The sequence below is a fragment of the Macrobrachium rosenbergii genome, chromosome 19 (assembly GCF_040412425.1).
Source record: "Macrobrachium rosenbergii isolate ZJJX-2024 chromosome 19, ASM4041242v1, whole genome shotgun sequence".
In the NCBI taxonomy this organism is placed as follows: domain Eukaryota; kingdom Metazoa; phylum Arthropoda; class Malacostraca; order Decapoda; family Palaemonidae; genus Macrobrachium; species Macrobrachium rosenbergii.
In genome coordinates this window covers 37,251,270-37,279,266 of record NC_089759.1, presented here as the reverse complement: position 1 = coordinate 37,279,266, position 27,997 = coordinate 37,251,270, and the positions used below count along the sequence as shown (strand labels likewise).

The 27,997-nt window shown below is 36.0% G+C and overlaps 2 protein-coding genes across 3 annotated transcripts in view; one reads left to right on the top strand and one right to left on the bottom strand.

Annotated features, from left to right (window-relative positions):
• The window catches only part of LOC136848853 (repetitive organellar protein-like), a 76,031-nt gene that overhangs the window by 9,756 nt on the left and 38,278 nt on the right, over positions 1-27,997 (top strand). For both annotated transcript variants that reach the window (XR_010856159.1, XM_067121666.1), the window contains exons 5-8: positions 1,166-1,392; positions 9,468-9,587; positions 12,538-18,369; positions 19,779-19,905. Coding sequence is in view for 1 of the 2 variants with exons in the window: in XM_067121666.1 (XP_066977767.1) it covers positions 1,166-1,392; positions 9,468-9,587; positions 12,538-18,369; positions 19,779-19,905 (6,306 nt within the window). In the remaining variant the exon portion in view is untranslated. The remainder of the gene's footprint in view (positions 1-1,165; positions 1,393-9,467; positions 9,588-12,537; positions 18,370-19,778; positions 19,906-27,997) is intronic.
• On the bottom strand, positions 3,406-7,712 carry LOC136848856 (uncharacterized). Its single transcript, XM_067121676.1, has 2 exons — positions 6,735-7,712; positions 3,406-4,416 (listed from the first exon to the last, which is right to left on the bottom strand). Exons 1-2 carry the CDS (start codon positions 7,512-7,514, stop codon positions 4,114-4,116), a joined length of 1,083 nt encoding a protein of 360 aa, XP_066977777.1. The 5' UTR covers positions 7,515-7,712; the 3' UTR covers positions 3,406-4,113.

Here is a 27,997-nt window from a genome sequence, read left to right as displayed (position 1 = left end):
TACTAGTAAAACTTTTTCTCCTCTTGAGTCAGAGGCCTTCAACTCCTTCCTCTACTCCATCAATGGTCAGAAAGTGATCCCAGATGAGCCGGACCTACAATCTGTCATTACTTACTTTTCCTCCCACCAATAAGTAAGTCTCCCAGTGTAAAGGCCAAAGGTTTGTATTTGTATGGGAACAAATCACAAATTCTTAATCAGTTTGCATTTTTACGAATATACAAACCTGAGGCTTTTACAGTAATGGTCCACTTCAGCTGTCCCGCATTCAGTTTCCCTGTGCTAGAAGATCACTGGCTGCGTCACGATATTCTTGGGGGCAAGCGAGATTAGACTCCGCCCACTCGTTGGGCCCATTGGATGATGCTATGTATTACTCCTCCATACCTTGATATTATTACGCAGAATATTTTCGCAACCAGTATTCCAGCTGCACAGGAGAATTTCCCCAATGTAAAGGCCTCAGGTTTGTATGTTAGGAAAAATACAAATTGATAAAAATTTGTGGTTTCAGAAAAAAAATTTCCATCTTTGATGCTGGGAAATATGATAATTTAATAGATTTACATTTTAGTACATTTTTTATTTATACAGTGTAAAGGTAATAGCATTGGCCATTATTGTAAGGCCATGTGAAGTGAGAGAACAAGCTAAGAGTGATTAATGTAAAATATACTCTGCGTAGAGGACTTTCTGTACTTTATTTTTACCAATTTAAAATATTCTGTTCTGATTTAATATCATTAAAGTAATATTATTTTCATAATGATAATAGTGGAATCATTTTTTTGTCCATGTGCACATATCATTGTCAAGTTTGGGTGTTATTCAATTGTTAAATTGGGGTGTAAAAGTAAGTATACCTTAGTTTTACCAGACCACTGAGCTGATTAACAGCTCTCCTATTGCTGGCCCGAAGGATTAGACTTATTTTACGTGGCTAAGAACCATTTGGTTACTTAGCAACGGTGTAAGTCTTTGTAGTTGGTCCCTAGGAGTATGTGAAAAGGAACCATTTACTATAAGGCAGTCGTGTTGCATGCAATGCAGTTTGTCAAAATATATTTAAAGGTTTGATGGGTAAACATTTGATTAATTGGACTGTATATAGTGAATTTTTTAGTATTTATATATGTACTGTATATTTTGTGTCTTTACTTTCTAGGGAAAAATTAAGAAAGGCAGAACATGACGCAAAAGAGCACAGCGAACAACGAGAAAAAATTGAACATCAGTTAAATAGTCTTCAGTTTTCACATGAACAGCTTCAGCATCAGCTAAAAGAACTAAAGGCAAAAGCAGACTACAGGCTAGCTGAAACTCTAGAGCGAAAGCTTCAGAGTGCCCGCACAGAGATACGACGACTAAAGCTGGTCATAGAGAACAAAACATGTAAGTATAAAAGACCACCGTACTCTTAAGTAAAGCATGCTTTTACTTGCTGTTGGCATTAGCTTTGATGTTATGAAACTGAGAAATTGCAGAGTTCAAATACTGTACTTTGGTTTTGAAACTGCTTCACCCTTGGCCTTGTTTGTAGTAAATGGTGTTCTATAATCCTGGAAACCCGTGACAGTACCGCTCTCTACATTTAATGTTCTCTGTGGGTCGTGAGCTTGTTTGCAGTAGTATGGTGGTTGGCTTGGTGTTTAAATATATTCTGATGGAGTTCCAGGAGTGCAAAGTGATGGAATATACTATATATTCATAGCCTGGATAATTTAGAGGGGCTGTTAGCCTTATTTGTTGGAAATGCAGTGGTGGTGGTGGTTGAGATCATTTGTTTCTTTATTTGGCATTCAGTTCTGGGTGCTAGGTGGGCAAATGACTTGGAATTGTAAGAACTGCACATTGACTATTAAAGGGTATTGTGCAGCAGATACAGAAGCACTGACAAACACAATGAATGTTTATGCTCTATTAACATCATGTTTACACAATAATTGCAGTTTAGAATTTGGTTGGAATGATAGATTTACAGGATGGTTTAAAGAGGGCTATGTCACTGTGGATTGAAGAGCTGAGAAGTTTATACTTAATGTTGATTTTGTGCATTTTATTTTTGCTGGTAATGGTGTGTAATTATTGGAAAAATGCTTGAGTGTGTTGTACTACATTACTTTACTTCATTGCTGATGATAAATACTTGACTGGGTTGCATTCTGTAATGCGATATTTAATTTTTGAGGTGAAACTTGCCCTTTTACTTGCTTTATCTGGAATTACTTGGCACAGGTTCGACAAGTGTTAAAATTGAAACAATCGTTAGTAAGTGCTCCCAGTAGTTACCCCCACCCTTTAGAGGGTTGGGGGTAAGGCAGCGACTGTTTTGGTTATTCTTCTCTTGTCGATAAAAATGGTCAGATGTGTAGACAAGTGCTCAGAAATTTTTGGTTTGTTTTTGTTGGTTAATGAATTGGATTATGTGGATTTTGGTTTGTATTTGATAATATGAATTCATCTTCTCAATCTTCCTGACCAAAAGCTGTTAGATTTTGTAAGGTAAGTGGTTGTAAGTCTAAATACGCACAGAATATGCATTGATCATCGATGGATGAATTGTGATTCGGACAACCGTTGTGATCGATGCAAGGATTGGTCTTTGGTAGAGATAGAGAAGATATTAATTTGCTGAATTAACACCTGGTCAAAAAGATGAATGGATATAGACCCTTCTACACCCAGAATGTCAGTTCAGGGTAGTAGGTTAGATTTAATGCAATCAGATATTGAGTCAGTTAAATCTAGATTTGAATTTTGTCTAACAGTTTGAGTCTTTTGCATCGACTGTGTGTAGTGCAATGGCAGGCACAGTGTCTCTTCGTTCTTGTGGCCACTCTGTTGACACAGCCTTGCCTGTCACCTCGGTGCCTCTGCCGACAGACCTGGTAGTCTGGGGTTTCCAGGCGAGGACTTATATGTCTGTGTATGATTATGTATCATGTTGCTGTGCATTTCTCTTTCTCTCTCCTTGGGTTTTTTATACAAAAAAAAAGATTATTCAAGTATGGCTCATGTAAGCAGTGTTGACATATCACAGGCAAAAAGAGAGAGAGAGAATTTCAATGTAAACTTTTTTTATACATTTTGTATACAGTATCCTGCACAATTTGGTTTTTATTAAGCATATTTGGCATATGCGGTTATGCGGTTTTCATAAAGTAGGGGGAGTAAGTATGAAGTTCCTGTTTTACATCCATGAGTGTTTTTTTTTTTTTTTTTCCCTTATCCAGATTTTGACCCAGTCGTGCAGACCCTTGGCTCCGTATTATTGCAGATTCGTCAGGGATTACTGTATTCTACTTTTTCTCAAAGCTTAGAAGTATATCTGGTTTAAGGTAGCTAGGCATTTGCAAGAACAGTCAAAACTTTGAAAATTGTGGTGAAGGTTTGGTAAAATTCATATTCTTCATTTTTTATAATTTATTTATAGTTGATAGTTAAAAGAGCAATAAATATAAAAATGGTATAAAATTCCTATAGAGAAAACATTACTGATGATACGGTTTTTAATATAGCTTAAATAAAAATTTTCAAGGATTTTCAACAGTGCACTGCACATTACTAACCTTAAGTGCAAGGTATTGAAAAATAATTCCCTCATAACAATAAATAGTTAGTTTAATAAAATGAAGTAGCCAATGTTCTAGGCTGTTCAGCATTTTCTGCATATGAATTATTGCTATTACAGTACTGTATAGCAGAAAAGTACCTTTATCCAAAAATGTGCTACTTAGCCTCATGTTTACAGTAGCAGAATTTTAAACTCTTGGTATTATGTGTTGGCATTATGACGTTATTAATGTAAAATTCAATTTTATTGGTCTAGTTTCTGTAAAGCCTTGGAAGCATGTTGAAAGTCAGAAAAAATTTATGGTGTTAATAGTGATAATTATGAATCGAGGGGATAAATTAGCTTGAGGTTTTAGCTAAAAAGTATGCTAACAAAGATTTTTCCTCTTTCAAGATTGGGAGAAGTTACAATAAGTAATCATATCAGTATTTAGAATGAGTTTTTTTTAAACTGGAGGAGTTAGCTATGCTGTACTGCATGATGTTGTTACGAGATAAATTTATATTTGTGCAATATGCATGAGAAATTTGTAAACATTTCTACTCGTGAGTATCAAAGTTACTGTCAAAACTGTCATTGTCATCATCAACCAGTGGTATGTGGAGAACTGCACTTGCCTTGATTTCATGGACTTCGTTTGTTATGAAAATATATTGAGCCCTTTGTCTACGAGATATGTAATAGCTTCCAACAATTACAACAATTGCCAAAGTGGCTGTAATAGACCCAGCAATTACGAGGTCAGTGGTGTAATCCATCAGCCATATTTGAACTGTGATGGGAAGCATTTTCTCCTTGTTCATAACATGCTCTTGAGACTCGTGACAGCATGTGAGCTTCACCTGAAAAGAAGAGAAAAGTAATTTGTCAGTTGTTATTGCATTGTATTTTAGTTCAACCAGACTTGACACTTACCATAATCTACATGGAAATTTTGGGTTTCTCAGAGTCACATATTTTAAGAGGGTGGCCATACCTGACACCTGGGTGTTCTCGTGTCATCCACAGGGTAATGAAAAGCATGTACATTATGTCAGTATATATATATATATATATATATATAGTAAATCCCCCCCGTATTTGCGGGGGAATAACCTCCCCTGTATTTGCGGGGGATGCATACCACAACTATACTATACTATTTCTCTTTTTCTCCCCCTTCCGACCAGTCTGTTTTTAAAAGTCTTCTCAACCTCCTTTTTGAGAACTACTTTATTCTAGTACGTGTCTTTCTCTTTGTTCTGAAAGGATTTTTCTTGAACAAAGTATTTTTTATTTGGACTAATGCAACCCTTAGTTGTCTCTATGTTTTAGAATGTAACATTTGCCCCACTAGCGCATTTACAGGTTGTAGACAGCATAGGTAAAATTAGCTCAATTTAACATTTTCTGTTGTACAAGTAAAGATGTACAGAGAAATAGTAATAAGTTGTAAAATGTGTGAGAGTGCCAACTACGAATGAGAGAGAGAAAGAGAGATAATTGTTGTCCTTACGTTAAGAGGGTGAAATTATTTATGAATTATTACGAGAGAGAGATAGTGAAAATTGTTGTCCTTACGTCGAGAGAGTGATTATTTATGAATTATTACAGAGGGAGAGAGAGAGAATTGTTGTGTCCATACATTAAGGGAGTTAAATTATTTGTGAATTATTACGTAGAGAGAGAGATTACTTAGGAATCCTTTGGCTCGCTATCGGCAACACTCCCCCATCCTGTCACATAAATCAGACATATTTGACAGCCTTGCCGATGACGGAGTTCACAAAAGATACGGGAATGATATTTGTTTGTTTAAAATACGTATCACACACACACACACACAGTATAAATTTTGTAATTACAGTTATTATTATTATTATTATTATTATTATTATTATTATTATTATTATTATTATTATTATTATTATATTATTATTATTATTATTATTATTTAATCTTATTAGTATTTGAAAATTAGTACTTATTATTAGATAAATAATTAATTTATCATACAAAACTAATAAACTTATGGATACATGTACCATAAAAATTCTCTCATCTCATTCAGAGAGAGAGAGAGAGAGAATGTTTATTTTTATTATTTAATGCTATGTAATTTATAAATAAAAGCTGGAAAACTTATAAATTACACAAATATTTAAATGTAACACTTTTGCAGGATTTCTCGGGATTTGCAAATGGTTGTGTGTTTGTGAAAAGCGCCTGTATAACAACTAGTTAGGTCCCAATGAAAAGTTTGTGTGTCTGTGAAATTGCGCAGCTGTATGCCTTTTCCTTTCATGAGCTTTGCATTTGGAATTTCTGGGGGTGGATTTGGGACGAACATTAAAAAAAAAATTTTTATTGATATTTTGCATTGTTTACTTGAATATTAATATTTGAAAATTAGTAAATTATTTTTTTATAAAAAATGTGTTTAGTCACGACAATACATTGCAAAGCTACAACATCATCATTATCAAGAAAGAAGGTAGTCTTAAAGTGCCAGCATTTGTTGCCCCAGCTTGTAAGTAATCGTAGCACTGACAAATTTCATGTGGAGGTGAGTTGGAATGAATGCTATTCGGCATACTCCCAACATCCATTTCTTAAATAATCCTTGAAAACAAACTCCAACTGTTTGGCTCTCGCCATATCCCCATTTATTTTTTTAATGCACTGTGATTTTTATTGCTTTTTGAAAGGTAAATCTAATTGATACATGTCAAAGGTATCATATGAGAAAAGGTTGAGTGTTCGTACCCAGTGTTAAGAGTCAACAGTAAGAGTGAGTTAAAAACCAGTGGCTGTTTCACATTTGTTTGTTCCTTTGAAACTGAAATTCTTGTTCTTTTGATGGATGCAGCACCTTTGCTGTTTTTTTGGAAAAAAGGTAAATAATAAAGTCGGTATATTCTTGTATATGAAAAATGTATCTGTTGTAGATAGATGGAATTATGGACAACACATATGAAAAAATAAAATTTATGTTGAAGAAATTGGATACACTGTGAGACAGGGAAGTTTCACCTTCTTAACTTACCTTTTGTCTAGTATACCCTTATTTATGCAGTACTTGATTTTTTCCTTTAAACTAGGATTAAGTCTCCAGAAAAATAAGTTTTGTAATTTGAATGAGCACAATATTTTTCTGACCTGAATATCAAACAGAACTTACCTGACACATGTACTGGCCTGAGTGGTTGACAAGTACATTAGTTATTGTTATAGAGTCCTGTATGAATGTATCGTTCCTGTCATCTGTGTCAAAGATTGTGTGAAATCCTTGACATGAGGGCAAAAATTCTGATTTTGTCAAAGAACATTGATGAGCAGGGCTGTTTTCTGGGTGGTAAAGCCAATAAAGGTCCTCAAGAATGAATGACGAATTCAGTGGCAGCTCACATGTAAGAGTTAGATTAGATCCCTGGCTAAGGTAGTCTTTTGATTTTGCATATAATCTCATAGCTCCAAGTGCTTCCAAGCAGTCTGTATGGCATGGCAGTGTTGGCTTGGATTTGTGAGTAGTAGTCATTTCAGTTTCTGAGGATAATGGTGATTCTGTAGATAACGTTGTAGGTAGTGATGATGTTAATGATTTTGTTATGCCAGTTAATTTTGTGTATGTCTCGGTCAGAATCAATTCTGTATGAGGTGTTTGACCATCGTTATGAGAACTGCGTAGTCCATTTTCACTCTTATCAGACTGGGGTACAATGGCATAATCCTGTGGGTCACTTTTATTTACATTTTCCTGTGGGTGGCCTGCAGACAAAGCATCTGCATGTGGTAGTTTGGTTTCAGCACCTTCATCTTTTTTATTTTCACTATGGTTGTGTCCTAAAGGCATAATTCTTAATGGTCGACTTGCTCTTCCATCAACAAGCTCCACAAAAACACGTTCGCTGTAGCAAGAAACGGGAATAACCATATATAGAATTATCCGCATAAAAAACATTGCTGGTTATCAGTAAACTCAGTTATAGATTGTGTTGTAACAGAAACCTTGTATGTCCAGTTGTTTTTCTAGCAGTTTTCAGAGAAGCAGATTTTTCAAATGTGTTAAGTTTAGAACAACTTTAAACCACAATACACATTGTCTTGTTGTTTTACCACACTTTGCAAGTCTTATTGTCATTCAAGTATGTCGTAGGAGACCGGATGGTTGGATTTACTGATAAGATACAGTATCACTGATAAGGGGCTCCAGTCATTGAGAAATTACCAGCTACCATGACTGTGTTGTGGTGATAATGGTTTACGTTTCGATAATAAAAGAAGTTTTGGTTGCTTGAGCTCAATTTTGTAATTCTATTCATCCTCCAAAGATGAATTTTTAAGTAGATATCGCTGTAGACCTCTTATGGGGAAGATGATTGGTTTCAGTTGCTCCTAGGTAAAAATGTTTTGATTCCAACTAAGCTTGATTAGTTCATCAGACATTGAAGGTGTTGGGAAAAATTTGCAAGATTTGTCTGATATTGTCTTACAGCAATTTGACAGTATAGCAATCATTTTTTTTATTCTGTGTGATGTATTATATACATATTGATAATACATTAATCCCTAAACTTCATAAAATTCTTGACTTGTCAGATGAATTATTGTGAAGAATTTGTTGAGATTCTTTTAAAAAAGTTAAGCGTTTTACAGATAATTCTTTTGAATGAATGTTAAAAGTGCAGTTATGTTACAGAATTATTGTTGGATGCAAGGTATCATCAGTGTTCAAGTATTTGCTATACTGGAGGATCTTTGTTACTCTTAGCAAAGCCATGCTAGGGCAGGATAGAAAACCTTAGAAAATTGCCCATGACATCACAGATGTAGAGGCTTCAAAATCAAGGTTTCAGACTCACCCTGAGGTGTTTAAGTTAATTATTACACACAAAGCTTACCATTGCAATTGGGAACAGTTACCAAGAACAAATAGTTGAAATGATAACTCAGATTCATAACTTCTTTCTTTCCTAAACATAAGACATTTAAAAAATTTTGTTTGCGACCCGTGAATCTTAAATTAGGGGAATTCTAGAGTGTCATACCATATTCCGGGAGCTGTTGGCTGCCTTTCCGTCTCAGAAAATTGAAGTCTCCAAAAGGGACCACATTTTTTTGGTCTTAGACAATATGACCACAGTGTCGTACATCAAAAGGTTGGGTTATTTACCTAACATTGCTATGTACTTATTGCAAAAACTACGGACTTCACCAATCCGACATACCAGTCCATATAGAAAATGTGGTTAGGTTACCTCCATGCTGAAACAGTTTTACTAAAAATAGGCTTTTCCTCTGTCAAGACCTGTTTTTTTCTTTTTCAGATATTCACATGCAGACTGCTATTTAGCTTAAAATCAGCTCCTCCTCCTCAGTTGAGTCCCTGCACAGAATTACAGAGCTCTTAGTACATAACCTAACATTATGATAGAAGGGTATTGTGGAATTTAAATATGTTATTTCTTCTAACTACCAATAAAAAGCCATTACAAACACACAAAATAAATAAAAACTGCTACCTTGTGTTGCTTATAGCAGGCACTATTTGCTAGTTTTGGCTGCTTACATATTTTAAATGCACTGTTCTTATAATGGTACTAAATGTGTATTTTTCCAATGTTTTAACTCGGCTATACGTAATCAGACTATACGAGTTAGGGACTGAATATTTAAGACTATACATATGCCACTGAGGAAGCTGATATGTAGTTTGAGGCCTAGATCCTACTGGGAGATTTAAGGTCAAAATCCCATGACCTGTTATGCTAATTATATTTTTTTTAGTGGGAACATATTTTCTTAAATTTTTTTAATGTTGTTGAAAAAAATTGTATTTGTTTACATCCAGTAGAGGGAAAAAGTGCTATGTTAAGTGAGGCATTTTGTGTTAATTAAAGAATATTCTTTGCAGGTGAAATAGACGAGCTAAGGAAGTACCAAGCTGACAGACGACTGCATTATGAACGGATTAATAAAAGATCATTTTGGTCCTTAAGATTAGCGAAAACCATGGCTGGACTTTTAACTGAAGGTAACTCAGTATACAGTTTACAAAGCATTTCATGTGTCTGAGTGCATATTTTTTTTCTAATGCATTTTATCATTGAATTTGTAGAGCATTTATCTAGGGTACCATATATTTTATAAGAGAATAACACCATCTTGTCTGTGTGGTTCATTACAGTCATTAGGATGTTGAATATGATAAAAATTGAATGGTGACCATATCTGACTCCTATCCCATGGCAATCCAATCCAAGACCTAGCACATCTTTGTGTTATCATGGAGGACCTTGTGCAAACACAAAAGGTCTGAAATCCATAGAATTTACAGAAGCCAGAACGATTTTGCACTGAATACATAGCATTGTAACATATTTTTCACGTGAATTACATCCATAATTAACTTAACTCTCAAAATATTGGTTAGGACAGTTGACTTGAAATCTGTAGTACTGCCTTTCAGTAAAATATGTACAGGGTACTGTAGAGTAAATGTTTGAACATTCAGTAAATACAAAACATTAAACATCAGCATAAAGAGGAAAGATGAATTGCATCTGGACCAGTCTGCACGTATTCTACTGTGTGCACCGATTTTCTATTGTTTGTGTATCATTCATAAGTTAGAGAAACCCATAAACAAGGAGGCAAGCCAAGAAACATTTTTTCCTTGAGAGTCAACCCTTGCAGTAATGTCATAGAACTGTAGTGACTTGGCAAGATGCTCCAAGCTTGGATAGTTGTCCAGTTAAACAAACTATGGTTGGTCACGCTCAGCAGCGGAATACCGAGATTATCAGTTGTATGGAGTGCATAGAAATAATGAATATTTTAAACTGTGAAACTAAAAGTAAGATTAAATATTTAAAGTATTGTATGCATGTACATATGTAGCTATGGTTAACCCTTAATCTAGTCTACCCCACCTCTAACTCGTACAAAAATGTGCTTCTACTCTTAAAATATGTTTATGCACACATTAGTGATCCAGGCAGCATATCATCCAGGATTCTCCTTCAGTATTGCTTTTCTGATACCACAGTAATGTCTGGTTCCATTGTCTGAAGGAAATCTACTATAGTATATTATAGGCAGGCCCCGGGTTACGCCGGGGGTTCTGTTCCTGAAGCATGACGTAAGCTGGCACACCATATTAAAAAACTGCTAAAAATGAGAAATAAAAGTGATGAAAGCTTTACCTTTAATCCTTTGGTTGTCCCAAATGATTCACCCTGCTTCTGGTGAGGTGTGCATCCATGATCTTGTAGAATTTCCTCCAAAAACATACAAACATTCTTCCATTGCTCACAGCACACTGTATGACAGAAACGACATAACCTTGGAGCATCCACTGTAACCTGGAACAAATTTTTTTATGAATATATTTTAAAAGCACCGTAAGCTTGGAACAACGTAAGCCAAGACCAGTGTAACCCGGGGACTGCCTATATATGACCATCCTTTGCAACCAGCTCGGCGGGATGCAAATGTATATTGATGAGAAGTAGGAGACTTTTTTCTTTTTGTCCCAAGTAAGTTAATTATATGAAAATGGTATTTTCACAATAAAATTAAGTTTTATATGTATACTTGCCAAGTAATTACAGATCAGAGCTCTCCCTCCTCCCCTCTCGTGGACATGAAAGAACAAAAGAAGTGAGTCCCTCTGTTTTGTTGTTCCTATTGGTCCCTGATAGAGGGCAGGGTAGTCACCTATGCGAAAACGATAGGAGCACTACCGTGAATTTCAAATTTAAGCCGCCACACAAGTGGAAAACAGTTTACCGTAGTAGAAAGTATTGTGCGAATTCCACAGAAGCGACTGCATACAATCATTAAAAAAAATGCTGCCTCTGATGTCAGGAGGGCCTAGCCATGCAGACCCTTCTTTCTACCACCAACAGTAGAACGACAAAGTGTACCCCTGGGATAACGCTTAGCTGCTTGCTACTTCAGGCAGAAAGTCCTACGAGCAGAACTCCTGGGACCTGGTACCGCCCAGTCAGTGCCTTCGTCGTTCAGCCATGCTCTCCCTGATTAATCATTTTGGTTCTGTCCTATAAGAATACTGCCCCCCCCCCCCCCACAAAGAATATATGGACTATAAACAGCTGTAGTAATTTACCTGCTGCTGCAAAGAAACTCATTTGAGAGATTGAGTAACTGTAATATAAACTTGACAGCATCCAGATGGTCATTCTTTGTAACAACTACAACAATAATTAATAATAATAATAATAATAATAATAATAATAATAGTTAGAGTGAATATCATTCATTCACCAAAGACTTGAACTTGCCAGATATTTTTAGGAGATATTAGGTAAAATTAATGGCTATTGATAAAGAATTCAATATTCCAAGTAGTTTATCCAGACAACTAAGTCAGATTTTTTATATTGATAGAAGTTGCTGCAAGAAATTTTTAAGTAAACTGAAAATTGGAGTTGGGAAAAAGTGAAGTAGGACTGCCAGTTGGGAAATTAACCACTGGGGCAAAGGGGTATTAGTGGGCAGAAAGCAATCTGACAGTGCACTGTGCATAACCTACTGTAGGCTGTTACAGTACTTAGAGAGGATGAATTATAAAACGGGCAATTTGTCAGTTTTATCATAAAAAGGGCTTTCTTTATGTCAAATTTCAATGCAGTTTCTGTAACTAAATTAGGACCAATTGCCTGATACTACTCCATGTTCTCGTTTGAAAGTATTTAAAGTAATTTTCAATGTAAAACTTAGCTGCTCAATCATAATCTTGTGGACAAGCTTTTCAAGAAGTGTTTTGATTTGATGTTCAGATTAAGTTCTGTATCATAATTTATTCATCAAAAACTTGGACCCTCTGATTGTTCGGCTGGGCAAATGCCATTGTTTTTACATATTATATAGAAGAGCTATATCCAAAACAGTTTATTTTTACTTTTATAACTAATTTTGTAAATATCATTTTACATCTTATATCATTTGTCTCTTTACAGGTGACTTGCTTAAAAGAGACTTGATGAGCAGCATGAAGAGAATGAACATTCTCTTGAATGTTGTTGATAAAATCTGCCAGTCTCAGTATTTAGAATTTTGCAAAAGAGAAGAGAAGAAACTAAAGAAAGAAAATATGTTGTTGGGAGCATTGATACCCTCCTTTGACGAGTGGCTTGATGACTTCGACAGAGGAAATACTGATAACATTGACGACGAGGCAGAATTACATTCTGCACGTGAAGAAAGGTCCTTCGGTAATAGAAGTGCAGATGCGGTATCCTCATCGGAGACATTTACCAAGAAACGCCATAAGTCCGGTGCAAAAAGCAGTCCTAAGGATGATTTAGATCATGAGATGAAAGACTGTCTTTTAAGAAAGTCTGTATCACATTGCGCGGGGAATTCAGCGAGTAACAGTACAAAAAGGTTTCCAAATACACCAGTTCCTGTCAGAGAAACAGATGATGATATCATTAGTGCCATTTTGAAAGATATGAGGCCTCATGATAAATTAGAATGTCTTGACAATTCTTTTAATTTACTTGAGCCAGAAACAAGTAAGCACAATATTGAGGAGATGGAATATCAGTCCGTGTTTGATGGGCTGGTTAATGCTGAGCTTTTGGTAGAAGATGAACCCAGTCTGAGCAGAGGTGCATCTTCAGTTATGGCAATCAGAAATTTGTCAGAGAGGCCCAGAATTCTTCTGTCTCAGTCTTCTGAGGGATTTCCTGTGAACATTGAGAATGAGACCAGTTGCCTGACTAATGGTATTGGGATTTTGCCCTCAAAAACGGTTGAAGACAATATTTTGCCCAAAGAGAAATATCCACTTTCTGTACCTAAGATACTTGCCAAGAATTGTAATTCTTCACAGAGCTTTTCTCTTGATATGGAAAATGGTGGAGTTGCAGTTGACAGTGATGTGGAAAAATATAGTAAGAGAAAATGTATTGAGTTGAATGAAAATGGTATAGATTGCAACAGTAGCAATAATATTGGTATTACGGGAAACGTACTAACTGTAACACCATTGAAGAAGAAAAACAAAACTCCAAAGCTTGGAAACCTGAAGGAACAAAAACAAGCTTTTTTGGAGACATGTGATGCAGATAGAATTAGTGAAGGTAGAAGAACAAGCCCAATAATTACAAAAGATGATGAAAAGAAGTTGAAGTGTCAAGGGAATGGTTTTATGGAAAGAAAGGATAAAGATAGAAATTGTAAACAGTTTGGGGTCAGAACTGATATGAAGTTGAATAATTCTGGAACAGAGAAATTGGAAGACATTTTTGGAATTATCAGCGACAGTGATGATGAGAAAGAACCAGTAGAGAACATAGAAGCCAAGTTTACCAAAGCTCAGGTTGGTGATATGGGTACTGTAGAGATGTTGGAAACTGGATCAGAAGAAAAAGAAACTTTTACATCAGGCAAGAAAAGTGGTGAAGTTGTGGAAGGCAGTTGTGAGAAACAGTTGCAGAAAGTAATTATCGGTGATTCCGTTTACATTGATGAAGATCCATTGAGTAACAAAGATTTTCCAAAGGCATTTATGACTGGCAATCTTACAGTCTGTACCAAGGTATGCAGCAAAACTTTGAAACCTGTATCAAAGCTGGTCCCATGTTCAAAAGTGAAAGGTTCAGAGGAGAATAACCAAGAAATATGTCAAGAGGAAGTAATTAACTCTAAAATTGAGAAAGCCAGCATGCAGATGGTGAATCAGTATGAAAATCACCACTGTCATCAAGAAGAAAGTGGAACTCAGATGCCAAAGAACAGCCATTGTGTACATGAAGCAGAAACTAGTGTTGATGCTTCACAGCCACCGCTGATTAAGGGAAAGAAAGTTCAAAGGAAGGACACAGCGTGTAGAAGTAGTGGGCTTGGGAGAAAATCAGGTAAGAAGACCTGTATTGACCAAAGACCTAAACTAATGAAAAGAAATTGTGATGATGAAAAGGAAAGCATATCCTTAAAGATTAAAGAGTTAAAAAATCAGTACAAGAAAATGTTGCAGTTGAGTGGGAAGTCAGTGTATGAAGGTAGTATCACAGAAAGTACTGGAGATGGGTCATTACAAGCAAATGTAGAAATGCTTGAACCAAACCTTACCCAGAACTATGAGAAAGCTGCAGTTGGAAGGGATACTCTTGTAAGTGATGTTAGTAGCAGAAGTTGTTGCCAGGAAGAAGTGAATCGTGAATCTGTTCCTTCTGTTGGTAGTAAAAAAGAATGTTCTGTGAAGGAGATAGATGATATCTTTGGATATATAAGTGATTCTGATGAAGAGATGATGTCAGGGACACAAGTCAAAATTGAGGCAAACACTGTGATAGCAGGACCGGAACTGGAAATAAATAACTGTGTGTTTGTTAAAGGAAATGAAGCTGTTGTATGTGGAATGAGCAAAACTCCAATCGTTCAGAAATGTGAAGAACAGTTATGTCACGCTGAAGTTGGTACTGAAGAAGTGAAAAAAGTGGTGAATCTAGTAAGGGATCCTCAGATTTTTAGCAAATCAGAAACTCTTAAGGGTTTTGAAAAATTTGGTAATGATGCCCCATCTAAAAGGAAACGTAATTTCAGTCTTTCAGAAGAATATGTTGAGAATTCAGCTAAAGGTGACCCCCCCAGCACTAGAACTAGAAGTCGCTCTGCCAACCTAGAAAGCGAGAGTGGTGGTAAAGTTGAGTCTCACAGAAATAGTAAAGTTCAAAAGCGATCTGAGGTCTCTGCAAGTAATTTGAAACCTCGCACTCGGACGCGAAGTAGCTCAAGAATTGCTTCCAGACTTGGCATTAAAGATTTCCTTGAAGAAACCGAAAAGGAAGACGTGGCAATATGTTCAAATATCAGTAATATTTGTACAGAAGCTGGTAAAAATATCACAAAGAAAACTGATGGTAATAAACTCGACCAAACTGATCAGTCTGCAAGCAATACAGGCATTTCTATTGGTAGCATTAGGCGCCGCAGTCGAAGTGATAGAATTTTAGCTTTGGAGCAAAAAAAGAAAGCATTCCAATTGGAAATGGAAGAACGTTTTGTAAAAAGTCGAGAAAAACTCGTTAAGACAGTTTCAGTACCAAACAGCAAAGAAGAAGACTTAGAAGAACAAATACCTCAAAGTGAAGGAGACATTGCAAAAGAGACCAATGTACCATCCATAGAAGGAAATTCTCTTGCTGCAAAAGAGACCAATGTACCATCCATAGAAGGAAATTCTCTTGCTGCAAAAGAGACCAATGTACCATCCATAGAAGGAAATTCTCTTGCTACAAAAGAGACCAATGTACCATCCATAGAAGGAAATTCTCTTGCTGCAAAAGAGACCAATGTACCATCCATAGAAGGAAATTCTCTTGCTGCAAAAGAGACCAATGTACCATCCATAGAAGGAAATCCTCTTGCAGGGAGCAGTAGCAAAGAAAATGAATTTGATAACCAGACTGGTAAGCTATCTTCTGAGGAATTGTTAAAAACTAAAAAATCAGAAAAAACATCGCGGGTATCCTTTAAATGGGGACGAAACTCGCAAGTTTTCAAAGAACCAAAAATTAGAATAATCAAGAAGTCGGTAATCAAAAGATGTCCAAGGACTAGCTTCAGAACACCAGCTCCACTGATCCATGTGCTTGAGCGCCGGAAGACATCAGTTCAGCTGAAATGTAGCTCAAAAGTTACACCATCTCCTGCTTCATTCGACACAGATCAGAACTCTGAAATATCATTACCACCATCTGAAAATGGAGTGAGTATCAGTATTCATGAATTGGACACTAACAAGAAACAAGTTTCAGATCATGACCACGGTGGTGATCTCCAAAGTTCACTCGCTTTAACAAATATCAAGTCTAATGATGTTGCAGTTGAGAGAGACAACAGAAATAGCATCCTTTTTGGGACAGATAGTAGTGAGGTAGATGAAGAACTCTCTGAGAATGACAGGCAGAAATCTTGCGGATTTAGGAAGAGGAAAATGAAGCAAAGAAGACCAAAGACAACAAAACAGTGTAATGGGAAACTAGTGAATAATGCTATTGAAAGGGTGATTAGTGAGGAAAGTACCATGAAACATAAAATGATCAGAGGTAATCAAAGTGGAAAATCTGAATCGGAAAATTTAGAGTGTGTTTCAGAGCTCAGCAGTGCTAAAGATAGTTTTAAGGTACATGAAAAATCAGAAATGAAGCTGTCATCAGACTCAGATTCTGAATCCCAAACCCACAATGAAATTATTTATAATAGTAATAGTAAAAATGCTAAGCGAAGGAGACTGATTGTCAGTAGTGATTCTGATGATGAAGACGAGCAAAAATTGAAATCGTCAGGTGTTGAGAAGGAAAATAAAGTGAGTGATGAAAAACCGGAATTTGTGTCTTTAGGTTCAGTGCATAAGAACAGAGCAAAATCTAGCAGTATCCCTAAAAAAGAAACTAGGAAAGTTAATGCTTCCAAAAAATTTAAGAGCCAATTTGCGATGAGAGCCGTTAGAATGCACAAGAAATCTTACTACCCTGTAACGTCTCGACCTCAATACCAGCACATTAGGGATGAAGACAAAACCGCCATTGAGGATAATTTGGTTGATAGCTCTGCAAGCAAAGAGGACAAATCTCCAGAGGAACACCAGAAAATACATAGTGTGAAAAATGCTGATCTCTCTGCGGCATGTAAGTCTTCAAATGTAAAGGAAATAAAGGATGTAAACGTTGTGAAAGATGCATCTGAAATTGCAAGGAGGTTAAGTATGAATATGAGGAGCCAGAATAAAGAGAAGCGAACAGTAATCTTATTGGACAAAGCTCTACGGCTACCGCAAAAAAATAAGAGGACTTTTTCATCAGAATGTAATTCAGACATGAAGAATTACTCTATGTCGGAAAATTTTTTTTGTTCTTCGACAGAGACAGTCTTTGAATCACCAGTTGGTTCCAAGCTTAATGAGGCAGGAACGTTCACTCCTAGTGGTACTTTGGACAGTTGTGGGTTTGACAGAGGGAATTCCCATAGCAGTGAGAATTCAGAGAGCACTTCTGATGAAGAGGGAGCTATGGAAATATGTGAAGAAGCCAGCGCAGAGGAATGTAGGGAGCAGGAAAAATCTTCAAATTGTGGTAATGTTAGCAGTGCAAGTGATCAAGTGGCCCATCCTGGTTTAGTTAGATCTCTTGCACAGCTTGGGAGTTTGATGCAACCAAAGGTTGCTTCTAAGCATTCTAAAACTGCAAAGAAGATACTGAAAAATGTCCCAGCTTCATCTAATTTTGTTGAAAAACTTTTTTTAAAGCAAGAACAAAAACTTGGAAAGAAAACTGAGGAATGTAAAAAAACCAATGATACAAATCCAACTCTCGCCTATCCTAGCAAGGCAACAGAAACGAACATGGGATGCAGTTCTAACGTTCCAAATTCAGTATTAGTCAACCCTAAAATAGAAATTGGAGATACTCTACATACAATGACTAGTGGCTGTCAGAGTAATGAATATGCAGCAAAAGTTAATTCTCTTAATTGGAATAGTGATCCATCAAAGTCAGGCAATGTATCGCTCAACTTCTATGGCAGTAAAAATCAGATGGATAGAGATAATCCTACAGATATAAAAAGTGAAAATAATATTTCAGCGGCTAGTGTTTCTTTAGAAAATGTTTTTCCTAAAGACTGTGAGATGGTTTCCATAAAGGGTCAGGAAACTGATACAAAAACCTCACTTGAGCAGTGTGCTAACACTCCTTTTCCTCAAGTGTCAGAAGTCACCTTCCTGGAAGAAACATTTGTGAAGCCAAGTAGGATTCGAGAAGGTGAAGAACGCCAGAATATAGGTAGGTCATTGCATTGTTATTATCTCCTTAGTTAAAAAGATTTTTAGTGACCGAATTAACTAGTGGGTTTGTTGTATTGATTTTACTGTCTAGTTTCTCTTTCTTGTACTGAATGTCAAGTTTACTGTGGTAGTTTAGGAACTAGAAACTTTGAAATCTTTTTGTTCTTGTGTTTATTTGAAAATGCAACCCAGTGCCTAGCTAGATTCCATATTATACATTTGTTTGCAGACTGTATAAGGTTTTCCTTAAGGAAGCTTACAATTCCAGCGTGAATGCTCTCTCTCCGAGTAATGCAACCCCTTACCCATTTCTCAGCACCCACTTATCAGCTTATACTTGTCTTAAGTGATAATGCAGTATAGCAGCCTCTTTATTTATGATGACATTCTTTCATGTTTGCCCCCATGGTTTGTTTTTCTTTCACTCATTCTTGATGTTTGCCCAGTACTTGCTTGTGCTTTCATTCAAGTACTCTTAAATCCTTTGGGGCCTTGATCCCTGGTCCGGGTGTGTTGGAGGATAACTGTATATGTGTGTGTGTGTCTCATGTACACTGGAATTGATACGCCCCTACATGAACAGTTCAGCAATTTAAACGTGGATATGGCTGTGATGGTTTGTTTGGAGCCTTACCTTCTTACAGTGTAACTTAATGTTTGAGAAAATGATAATAATTATTGAGAGTTTGGCATAAATATGACAACCCTTTGTGAAATTTGTGTGCTAGCATAATGCAAAATAAGCTCCAGAATGAGTGTCCATTATTCTAGATGAATAATTTTTGCATAACATATTTTTTGATTGGCATTCTTTTGCAAGAAGGGGTTGGGTGCAACAACTATTGCATCACATACAGACCTTCCATTTTTTGATAATGACCCACAGGTTTCCAACTCATTTTGATAAATGAAACATCGTTATAGGAGCTGAATTCACCTTTTTTACTGTTATCTTTTATATACACATCATGACCCGTATGGATAAGAATTGTAAAAATAGATGTAAACTACTGGAATGACAGCAGGTGACAACTTATGATGGATTGTGTGGTGATGTTCATTTCAGCTGCTCATTCTCCAGTCACCAGAGGATTGGAGGGCTGTGTTTCAATTATTTTTACAATGTTCCCCTACTGAAGAGAAAATGGACCGTAATATAGCTCTTCCTGCACAGAACTGATTAATATCAAGGCAGAAATAAAATTCCTACATTTTTTAAAGCTTGTTGACACTGAAATTGTTCCATTTTGTTTATCGCAAGGCATTAGAAGAAGAGTTGAAATATTATCCAACATAAAAACAGAAATGAGTTTGATGGCACATGACTTCTGTGTCATGATGATTGTAAGGTTATTGTTGTGCTGGGACCTGTGGTTTGTGCTGATAGTCTTGATTTCATAATTGCAGATTATCGTTTAAGTGACATCCTGGATACAATAATTCATAATCGACTCAGTAGCCAGCTGTGGCATCATGGGATCAACGAACTTTGTTCCCACAAGGTCTTTGATGAGGATCTTAATGCAGTGACAAGGTCAGTATTCATTGATTTTATGTTTATCATCATTGTCAGTGAAATCATCATCATTTTCAGTTGTTAAGTTTCTTGCATCCAGGGTGATACCTTCCTGGCATCGTTGCTAGTTACCTTACCAGAGAATTCTGTGAAAGTTGCACTGCATGAGATACATCTCCTTGGAAGTTTGTACAGGTCAGAAAACTTAATTCAATAAGAACTTGGGTTTATGAAAGTAAAATAACCTCTTATGATTAAAGATATTGTTTGAGGAAAGAGTGCACTGTATGTAATGTTCAGTGAAAGAAAATCATAAATGTCAATGGGAAAGTAGTACTCTCTCTCTCTCTCTCTCTCTCTCTCTCTCTCTCTCTCTCTCTCTCTCTCTCTCTCTCTCTCTCTCTCTCTCTCTCTCTCTCTCTCTCTCTCGTGTTCATCAACATGTTATGTCTCATGTTTGGGAATAGAAATTATATCAATTGGTAAAATTGAACCCATTGTATATGAGTACATATCTTATGTATTGTCAGTGGTTATGTTCTAGTGTATAAAACAGGCAAGAAGGTGAGGTTTACAGCTCCTGTATAGTTGTACAATATTCCTTCCTGAAGTAGAATGTTATGGCTGTAAGAGCAAATTTTCTTTTTATAAATATTATTTATTGGGATGCCATGGACATTTGGCCTTTGGTGCATACAGTATTTTCACCACTCTATGATGGGAAAATCAAATTTTGAGTGAAGTCTATAAACTACTGGTAATTGAAGGACTATTTCCTTGCTTTTTATTTTATTGTAAATATCAGGGTGTTATGAAGTGGTACTGAATACTGCTTCCTTCCAAAGGAGTTGACCATACCACTGATTTTTTCATGAATATTTGTCATTGATTTCCATGTTTATTGCAACATATTGTATGGGATTTTTTTTGTGTCATTGCTTAAGCCTAAGGTACTTGAGTTTGTAAGGAATGATAATGTTCAGGATAGCTGGAAGGTATGAAATAAGAAAAATTTAGTTGGATTAAACTTCACCCCAACTGTTAAGTGAGATTTGTCTAACAAAAGCAACCCTCTTTATTACATTAAGGTTTTCTGTTGTAGAGATACAGTCATTTAATGAATAAACAGAATGTGTCTGGTTACTACGATTTACTTGATTGTATCTGGTAATAATTAGCATTCAGCATGGTTCTGCATGGATGTGAAAGTGTGACTTTTAGCCATCATGGTAACCAGCATGCATTTCAGTGTCATTCAAGTCTCCCTGTACACAATACATAGTAATTGTCTAACTAGACTGTTCTCTATAGGTTAATATTTAGTGAGTGGAGAATTGGCTCCTTGATGGTGAGTCATGCCAGTCTGTTGTGGGTATTTAAAAACAGGAGTATATATACCTTGTTACTGTAAAAAGTTTTTCTCCTGGCTGTTATGTGGACTATCGATATGGGGATCCCTGGACACTCATTAGTGCAGTATATCATAATTATCATTGTTATTGTTAGGGAAAAGAAAAACATTTTGACAAAATATCTTGTTTAGGAGACAAGGGCTCTCTCTCTCTCTCTCTCTCTCTCTCTCTCTCTCTCTCTCTCTCTCTCTCTCTCTCTCTCTCTCTCTCTCTCTCTCTCTCTCTCTCTCTCTCTCAGGATCACACCAAAGAATAAGTGACTAATGATGTGGACAAGTTTGAAGAAGTGCTCTAAAGTTTGTAAAATTAAGTATTTGATTTACATCATGTAGGTGAAACAACACACTTTTTGTGACATAACCACATTTGGCCGTCAGCCACCAGCTCCCAATAGGCCCCTATAATTTTACTTGTGGAATTATATAAAAGGGCTTTATTTTATCCTTGCATCCTGTATTTGATATAAATGCCTCTGCAGTATTACCAGATTTGGCTCTCAGAAATTCCACCGTACATCCCAGCTTATTGTGAGGTTCACACTTTTCCATATATGTATGCATAAGTGCATACAAAGAAAATTATATGTATTTTGAGGTACGATTACTGATTTATGCCTGGGAATACATTAAAAGATAATTTTATAAATAAAAAGTTCGGAGAAATTTGGGTTGCGGAGGCTGGAAATTGAATATCTCAAAAATATAGAATATCTCAAAAATTTAGATGGTTACGGTTAAAGGTACCTCAGAGATTTACTAGTCAGTTCAAGGGGATACTTTAAAGAAATATGAAAAATAGATAAATCACATAAATATGTCACTTTATGTAGTCTATTCTTGAACTGGACTGTAGTCAGTAATCTGTTTTTTTATATGAGATGTAAATCCAGTTTCTTCTCATACATCAAGGTAAATCATATACACTACTGTATATGTAATAGCTGTAATCCATACCTGAAGTGGTGCTGCTCACATGAATAATGCAATGCACTGTAAGCAATACTGTAAAATTCTTTGAATGCTATTAGACCCAAACTTTCTTACTTTTCATCTGTTCTGTTTTGGGTAGTCCTGGCCAGTTTTCTGTAAGGAATCCCAAGGGTGAAAGATATGATCCTCATTGTGGCAATGAGGAAACTTGAGATCTAGGTCTGCTTTCCTGACACTGGACACATCTCTGAAGCATCGCAGTGTGATGTCCCATCCATAAGCTTTCCAGAGTGTTAGCATTCTGTTTATTATTGCTTCCATTGTCTTCTTCAGTGTCCATGCCGCTGTTGCAGAGCAGCACAAGCCTTATGCATTCACTGTAATTTTTTGTTTGTTACTTGTAGGGTGCCTGATGTAGAATGGCATCATTACCCAGAAAATCTTAGAGTGATTAGGTGGGAAAAAGTATTAAAGGGGAAGAGTAAAGTGGAAGGAAAGGGAAGAATAAAGTGGAAAGAAGACATGGCAAGGGGAAGAGCCAGAAACAAGACAAAACACAGAGTTTATTATTGCACTTTTCACATGTTTTCACTTGAGATGGTGTGTAGGGTTTCGTTTTTCACGTGGAAACTTCACACGTCAAACTAGTAATAACAATGATAATAATGTAGCTGATGTGTCATTTCTTTAGTTTGCCACAACTCGATCTTCTGTATCTTTTGATATTATTATTAATTCCATGTTTAAAAGGAGACAGAAAGAACCTTAGAGATTTAGAGATAATGAATCAAGGGTTTCTATCCCTAGGAAAGTTAAAGGCCATCCTATTCACTGAAATTGTGATTGTTTCCATTGATTGATATAACTACTTACTCTTTAAAGATAGATTTTACTGAACACATGAGGTTTATTTTTACTTATCAAATAGAGTTAACTGGCTGAGATTTTACTGAACACATAAGGTTTATTTTTATTTATCAAATAGTGTTAACTGGCCTGAGTTACATTTTCTTAGACTTTGAGACTGGACTGTTATTTCATAATTGACTTTTATGAAGTCAAATAAAAAAAAAAAAGTGTTCCACATCAACACTGACAGGCTGTCTTTTTTTGTGTATGGGTCTGTGTAAAAGGGCATCAGTACAGCTTAAGTTGCAGGTACCACCAATCTGGGTTTCATTGAAGTGGAACATGGAAGGCATTTAAATCATTCTGTCCACTGAGCTGGTGCACTGTTGTTCTAACATATACTATTGAAGAATAGTAACCACAGTAATTTATTGCCAGGGTGTGTGCGAAGGTTTTGTTGAAAGTTTCCTTTCCTCCAGCTTTCAGCAATGGTAGTAACTACAAGATTAGAAAAGCTGAGATAATAGTGCTTAAAAATGTCCTGAGGTAAATATCAGTCGGTAACAAAAAAAAAAAAAAAAAAAAATCCAGGTTTAGGCTTATTAAAGGCTTTATAGGTAGAATACTGTCAATCTACCTTAACGGTTTTCTAATGAGTATGGTGTGACAGATTAGAAACAAAAGCATGCTGGTATACTGGCATATCTTAGTCTTGTTAAAAGTTAGATTGTAATATTGCATTGAGGGAATTCCAGGTGTTCATACAAATGCAAACCTTCGTACTTTTATTTATGCTTACACACTTTTAGGGACTGACAAACTTAATATTAAGTGAGTTTAACACTGCTTACCGGTGGTGGAAACCTCCTATACTAAGAGAACCCTTATCATACTTTTCTCATACTCTGTTTCTTGACTTGGTTGTACAGCAAGGCCCCATTACAAGCAGGTATGTTCCAAGATGTCCCCACACATCCCTGGAATTGTGTGTAAATGCAAACACTTTCTTCAACATAGTATACTGCGTTTATGCAAATATAAACCCCAATAGGATATCTCTTGTAAAAACCATTATTGGTTATGAAAGGCAAAAAATAAGAAAAAAATCATGGCTGCAGTATTATACAGTACTGTAAGAACAAAAATGTAGAACTAAATGCAAATAAGCGATTCTTGATTATGTATGATCGTGAAGCTTCATTTTTATAATTTTTTCTTTTATTCAATGAAAATATGACAAAACACCAATAAATAAAAAGTGAAAATGATGGAGGAGAGAGGGAAGATATGTGGATATATGGTGTGTGTGTTTGTGTGTTTGTACAGCACAGTATGTAGGGTAGTTTCTTGGTGCAATATCAGAGTGCTCTCTCTCTCTCTCTCTCTCTCTCTCTCTCTCTCTCTCTCTCTCTCTCTCTCTCTCTCCATAATAATTCGTAAATAATTCAACTTGATATTTCAAGTAAGGACAATCTCTCTCTCTCTCTCTCTCTCTCTCTCTCTCTCTCTCTCTCTCTCTCTCTCTCTCTCTCTCTCTCTCTCTCTCTCTCTCTCTCTCTCTCTCTCGTTATTCTCTCAGTCTCCGTAATAATTGATAAATAATTTCACTCTCTTAAGTAGGGGCAATCCTTATCTCTCTCTCTCTCACTGTTTCGTTCATAGTTAGTGCTCACACATTTTTACAACTTAGTATTTCTCTGTACGTCTTTACCTGTACAGTACATAGACTAAATTGATCTAATTTTACCTTTACCGTCTACGAAGTGTAAATGCGCTAGTGTGGCAAATATGTTCTAATACATAGGGACATAGTAACTAAGAGTTGTATTAGTCCAAATAAAAAACACTCTTTGTTCTTGAAAAAGGCATTTCAGAACAAAGGGAAAGAGACGTAGAAGAAAGAAGTTATTAAAAAGAGGTTGAGAAGACCTCTAAAAATAGATTGGCCAGAAGGGGAGAGAGACAGAAAGTCTCTCCCAACTCTCTATTTTTATGTCAACCATTTATTTCTTTTTTTAAGGGTAATGTATTACGCTAACTTTTAAATGAAATTACAGTAACTTGAATTTCATTAAAAGTTAACTTAATAATTTGGGAGCATGATTTGGTCATATTTAGTGTTTAAACTTTGGAAATAAGCATTTATTAGTACAGTTGCAACATCTCAGTGATAAAGTACTGCACAATGGAAAAAACTCTCAAAACCAGAAAAAAATGAAGTTTTTAGTTGCACAGACCAAAGAGTAATGGAGGAGTCTGGCCGACCTGTGCCAGTGTTGCCACATTTGCGGAAGAAGGGTACATCATAATCTGAGTATGTATATGCCGTAAGGCAGAATAAAGAACCTTCATGCCTTAAGTTCATTTATGCTCTATCAGTGTACCAACATTCGCACTATTCCAGCCTAGATTAGCATTGAGGGAATTTTTTATATTACCGATCCGTTATACGGAGCTCCAGTGGGACCATAAGGGTAATGCCTTTGTAAAAGAGCAGAGGTTATACTAAAAAAATTTACATATATTGTACTGTATAAGTATGTATGTATGCATGTGTATGTGTATGTATGAATATTCTGGCACACATCTGACGACCCTAAAATCCTAACCTAAGCTTGGTTTCCTTATGCAAGCATATACAAAGTCAATCAGATGTATAGAGTCCAAAGAAATGATTACTTTGTAACCTTGCAATAAGTATGAACTGAGCACATGTGACACAAAACATTTATGTATTCTAAACCATATATTTGCTGGTTTTCTTGTTAAGATATTGTAGGCCACATACTCTCATTTTTTTCTCTTACAAGCTTACAATGTGATCATGCAAAATGTTTCATTCAAGACCTTTATCGCAATAGCTTAGCCTACCCACGTTACAGATATTCATAATCATGTTACAGATCTTGATATTGGTGTAATTTATTCTGGTAAGTGATTAATAACTTTCTGCTTAGGTTATGCCATAGTTGCATTCTCGGTAGAGCCAACACCAGTCTGCTTCTGATGATTTATCTAATTATCATATTGATTACTACTTTACCTTGACTGTATCAGCACTAACACAAGTCATCCCTTAGCTGTTTTTACAGACATGATTGTTATACTGTCCTAGGTTTGTTGCAGTTGGTAAAATACCAAGAACAGTATCATAGGTCAAACAGCAACTACTCAGTACATATACAGTCTGCAGTTATGTAGAAATATCCAAGAAGTCCAGAGATTCAGGTGTCCTGTGTAGTAAATGTCTTGATGTCTCAAATTGGTGGACATTTCTTATATACTGACCAGGTCAAGGAATGAGAGCTTTTGGGATATTTTCAAGCTGGTATGGTTGTACCCATCTTTACCTAAAATCATACCCATCATCACCTAAAACTGCTTGCCAATTCAGATATTGATCTCATGGTTTTCACAGTTAACCGAGTGTGTAGGTATAAGTAAGAGTAGGAGCATTGTATTTATGAAACAGACATTATTTAAGCATTTTGTAATTCTGCAGTCAAAATGGGAATAATACAAGGTTTATGTAAATTTTTGTGATGTGCTTATATTACCATCATTCCATTTTAAATAGAAACATGGAGTCAAGTAGAGATGTTGCCATGACTTTGTAACCATATTGATCACTTTCAAGCTCTCAGTCACACTTCATATGGGTATTGTAATTCTGTCTCAGAATTTGTCTTGTTTACAGTTCACAGTTTTATCATTACGTATACATACGCAAACGCTAGAAAAACTGTGAGGAAAGTTACTTGGCCAAAGGAAACATAAAACGAAACAGAAACTCTTATGTGCATGTGTTCCGGATATGCTCTCAGTGCAAGGAACATCCACTTTCAGACATGACTTGAGCATTTACCCTACGTGGGGACCAGCTGACCCACCCTTTGAATTTCTCATGCAGATTATTGAATGTCGAGAGCTTGAATACCTTGCTTGTATTAAAACTTCATAAATTTTGTCATAAAAGGCACTGATTAAATTCATCAGTGGTAATTATTTTAACTGCTTTTTATCTTTTTATTTTCTGTACTTGGAAAACAGGGTCTCTACTTTCTTGATGAGTGCTTTCACCTTCTTTGCCTATACAGTAAACTGTACTGCTACAAACCTTAGTTGCAGTAATAGTTCATTGCTATGAATGGTCAAAGCTATGTATAACACTCTAATTTTCCTTTTTCTGTTGGAAATACTTATGGACATTTTGAGTCATTTCCCATCAGTGGACATTCAGATGCTGCCATGGAAAGCCTTCCATTGTGGGTAATATACAGGAAAGGTACATTGTGACTGAAGGTATTAACATACTTAACCTGTTTATTTTTGATTTGACAGAGAGGTGATGTGGTAATGTGTATGCCACATTTTTCATATTTCCCTGCTGAAAGATGAAAGAGTGGAGATAGGAAGAAGTGGGAACATCTCTAGTGGGTTCCATGTGGTTGTTTAAAATGGAATGATTATAGATTTATTGTGTTGACATTAATATGGGGTAGCCAGGCACAAGTAATGTTCTTAGACTGTCAAATCAAATTTGGCAGGTAGACATTTCATACAGCATTAATTAATGCTGGCCACAACCTTCTGGTAAATTGTCAGTAAAAATCTGTTTTTAAATGTTTTCAATGGGTACAAATTGGCAGAAATGTTTTTGAAATACCAGTAAAGAGCATTTTTTCAGTTGAATTTCATTACATAATTTTGTTTCTGTTTGAAATGCTCCCACTTATAGAATGAATCTGAAAGAGCATATGTTTCTTCTTGATACAAAAGGTGCCTGAGCATTTTGTTCAAAAGGTTTTTCTGTCATGAAAAAGAAAGCAATAAGTATCCTTTCAGGTAATTGAGCAGCTTTTTTGTGTTGAAGAATTTCTCTTGATGAGGATACTTGTGTGGGTAAGGATACTATTGAGA

Coding starts and splice junctions, on each gene's coding strand:
- LOC136848856 (XM_067121676.1), bottom strand. CDS start 7,514: ATGTTTTTTATGCGGATAATTCTATATATGGTTATTCCCGTTTCTTGC. Junction 4,417..6,734: donor CAGGCCAGTACATGTGTCAG/GTAAGTTCTGTT, acceptor TCTTCTTTTCAG/GTGAAGCTCACATGCTGTCA.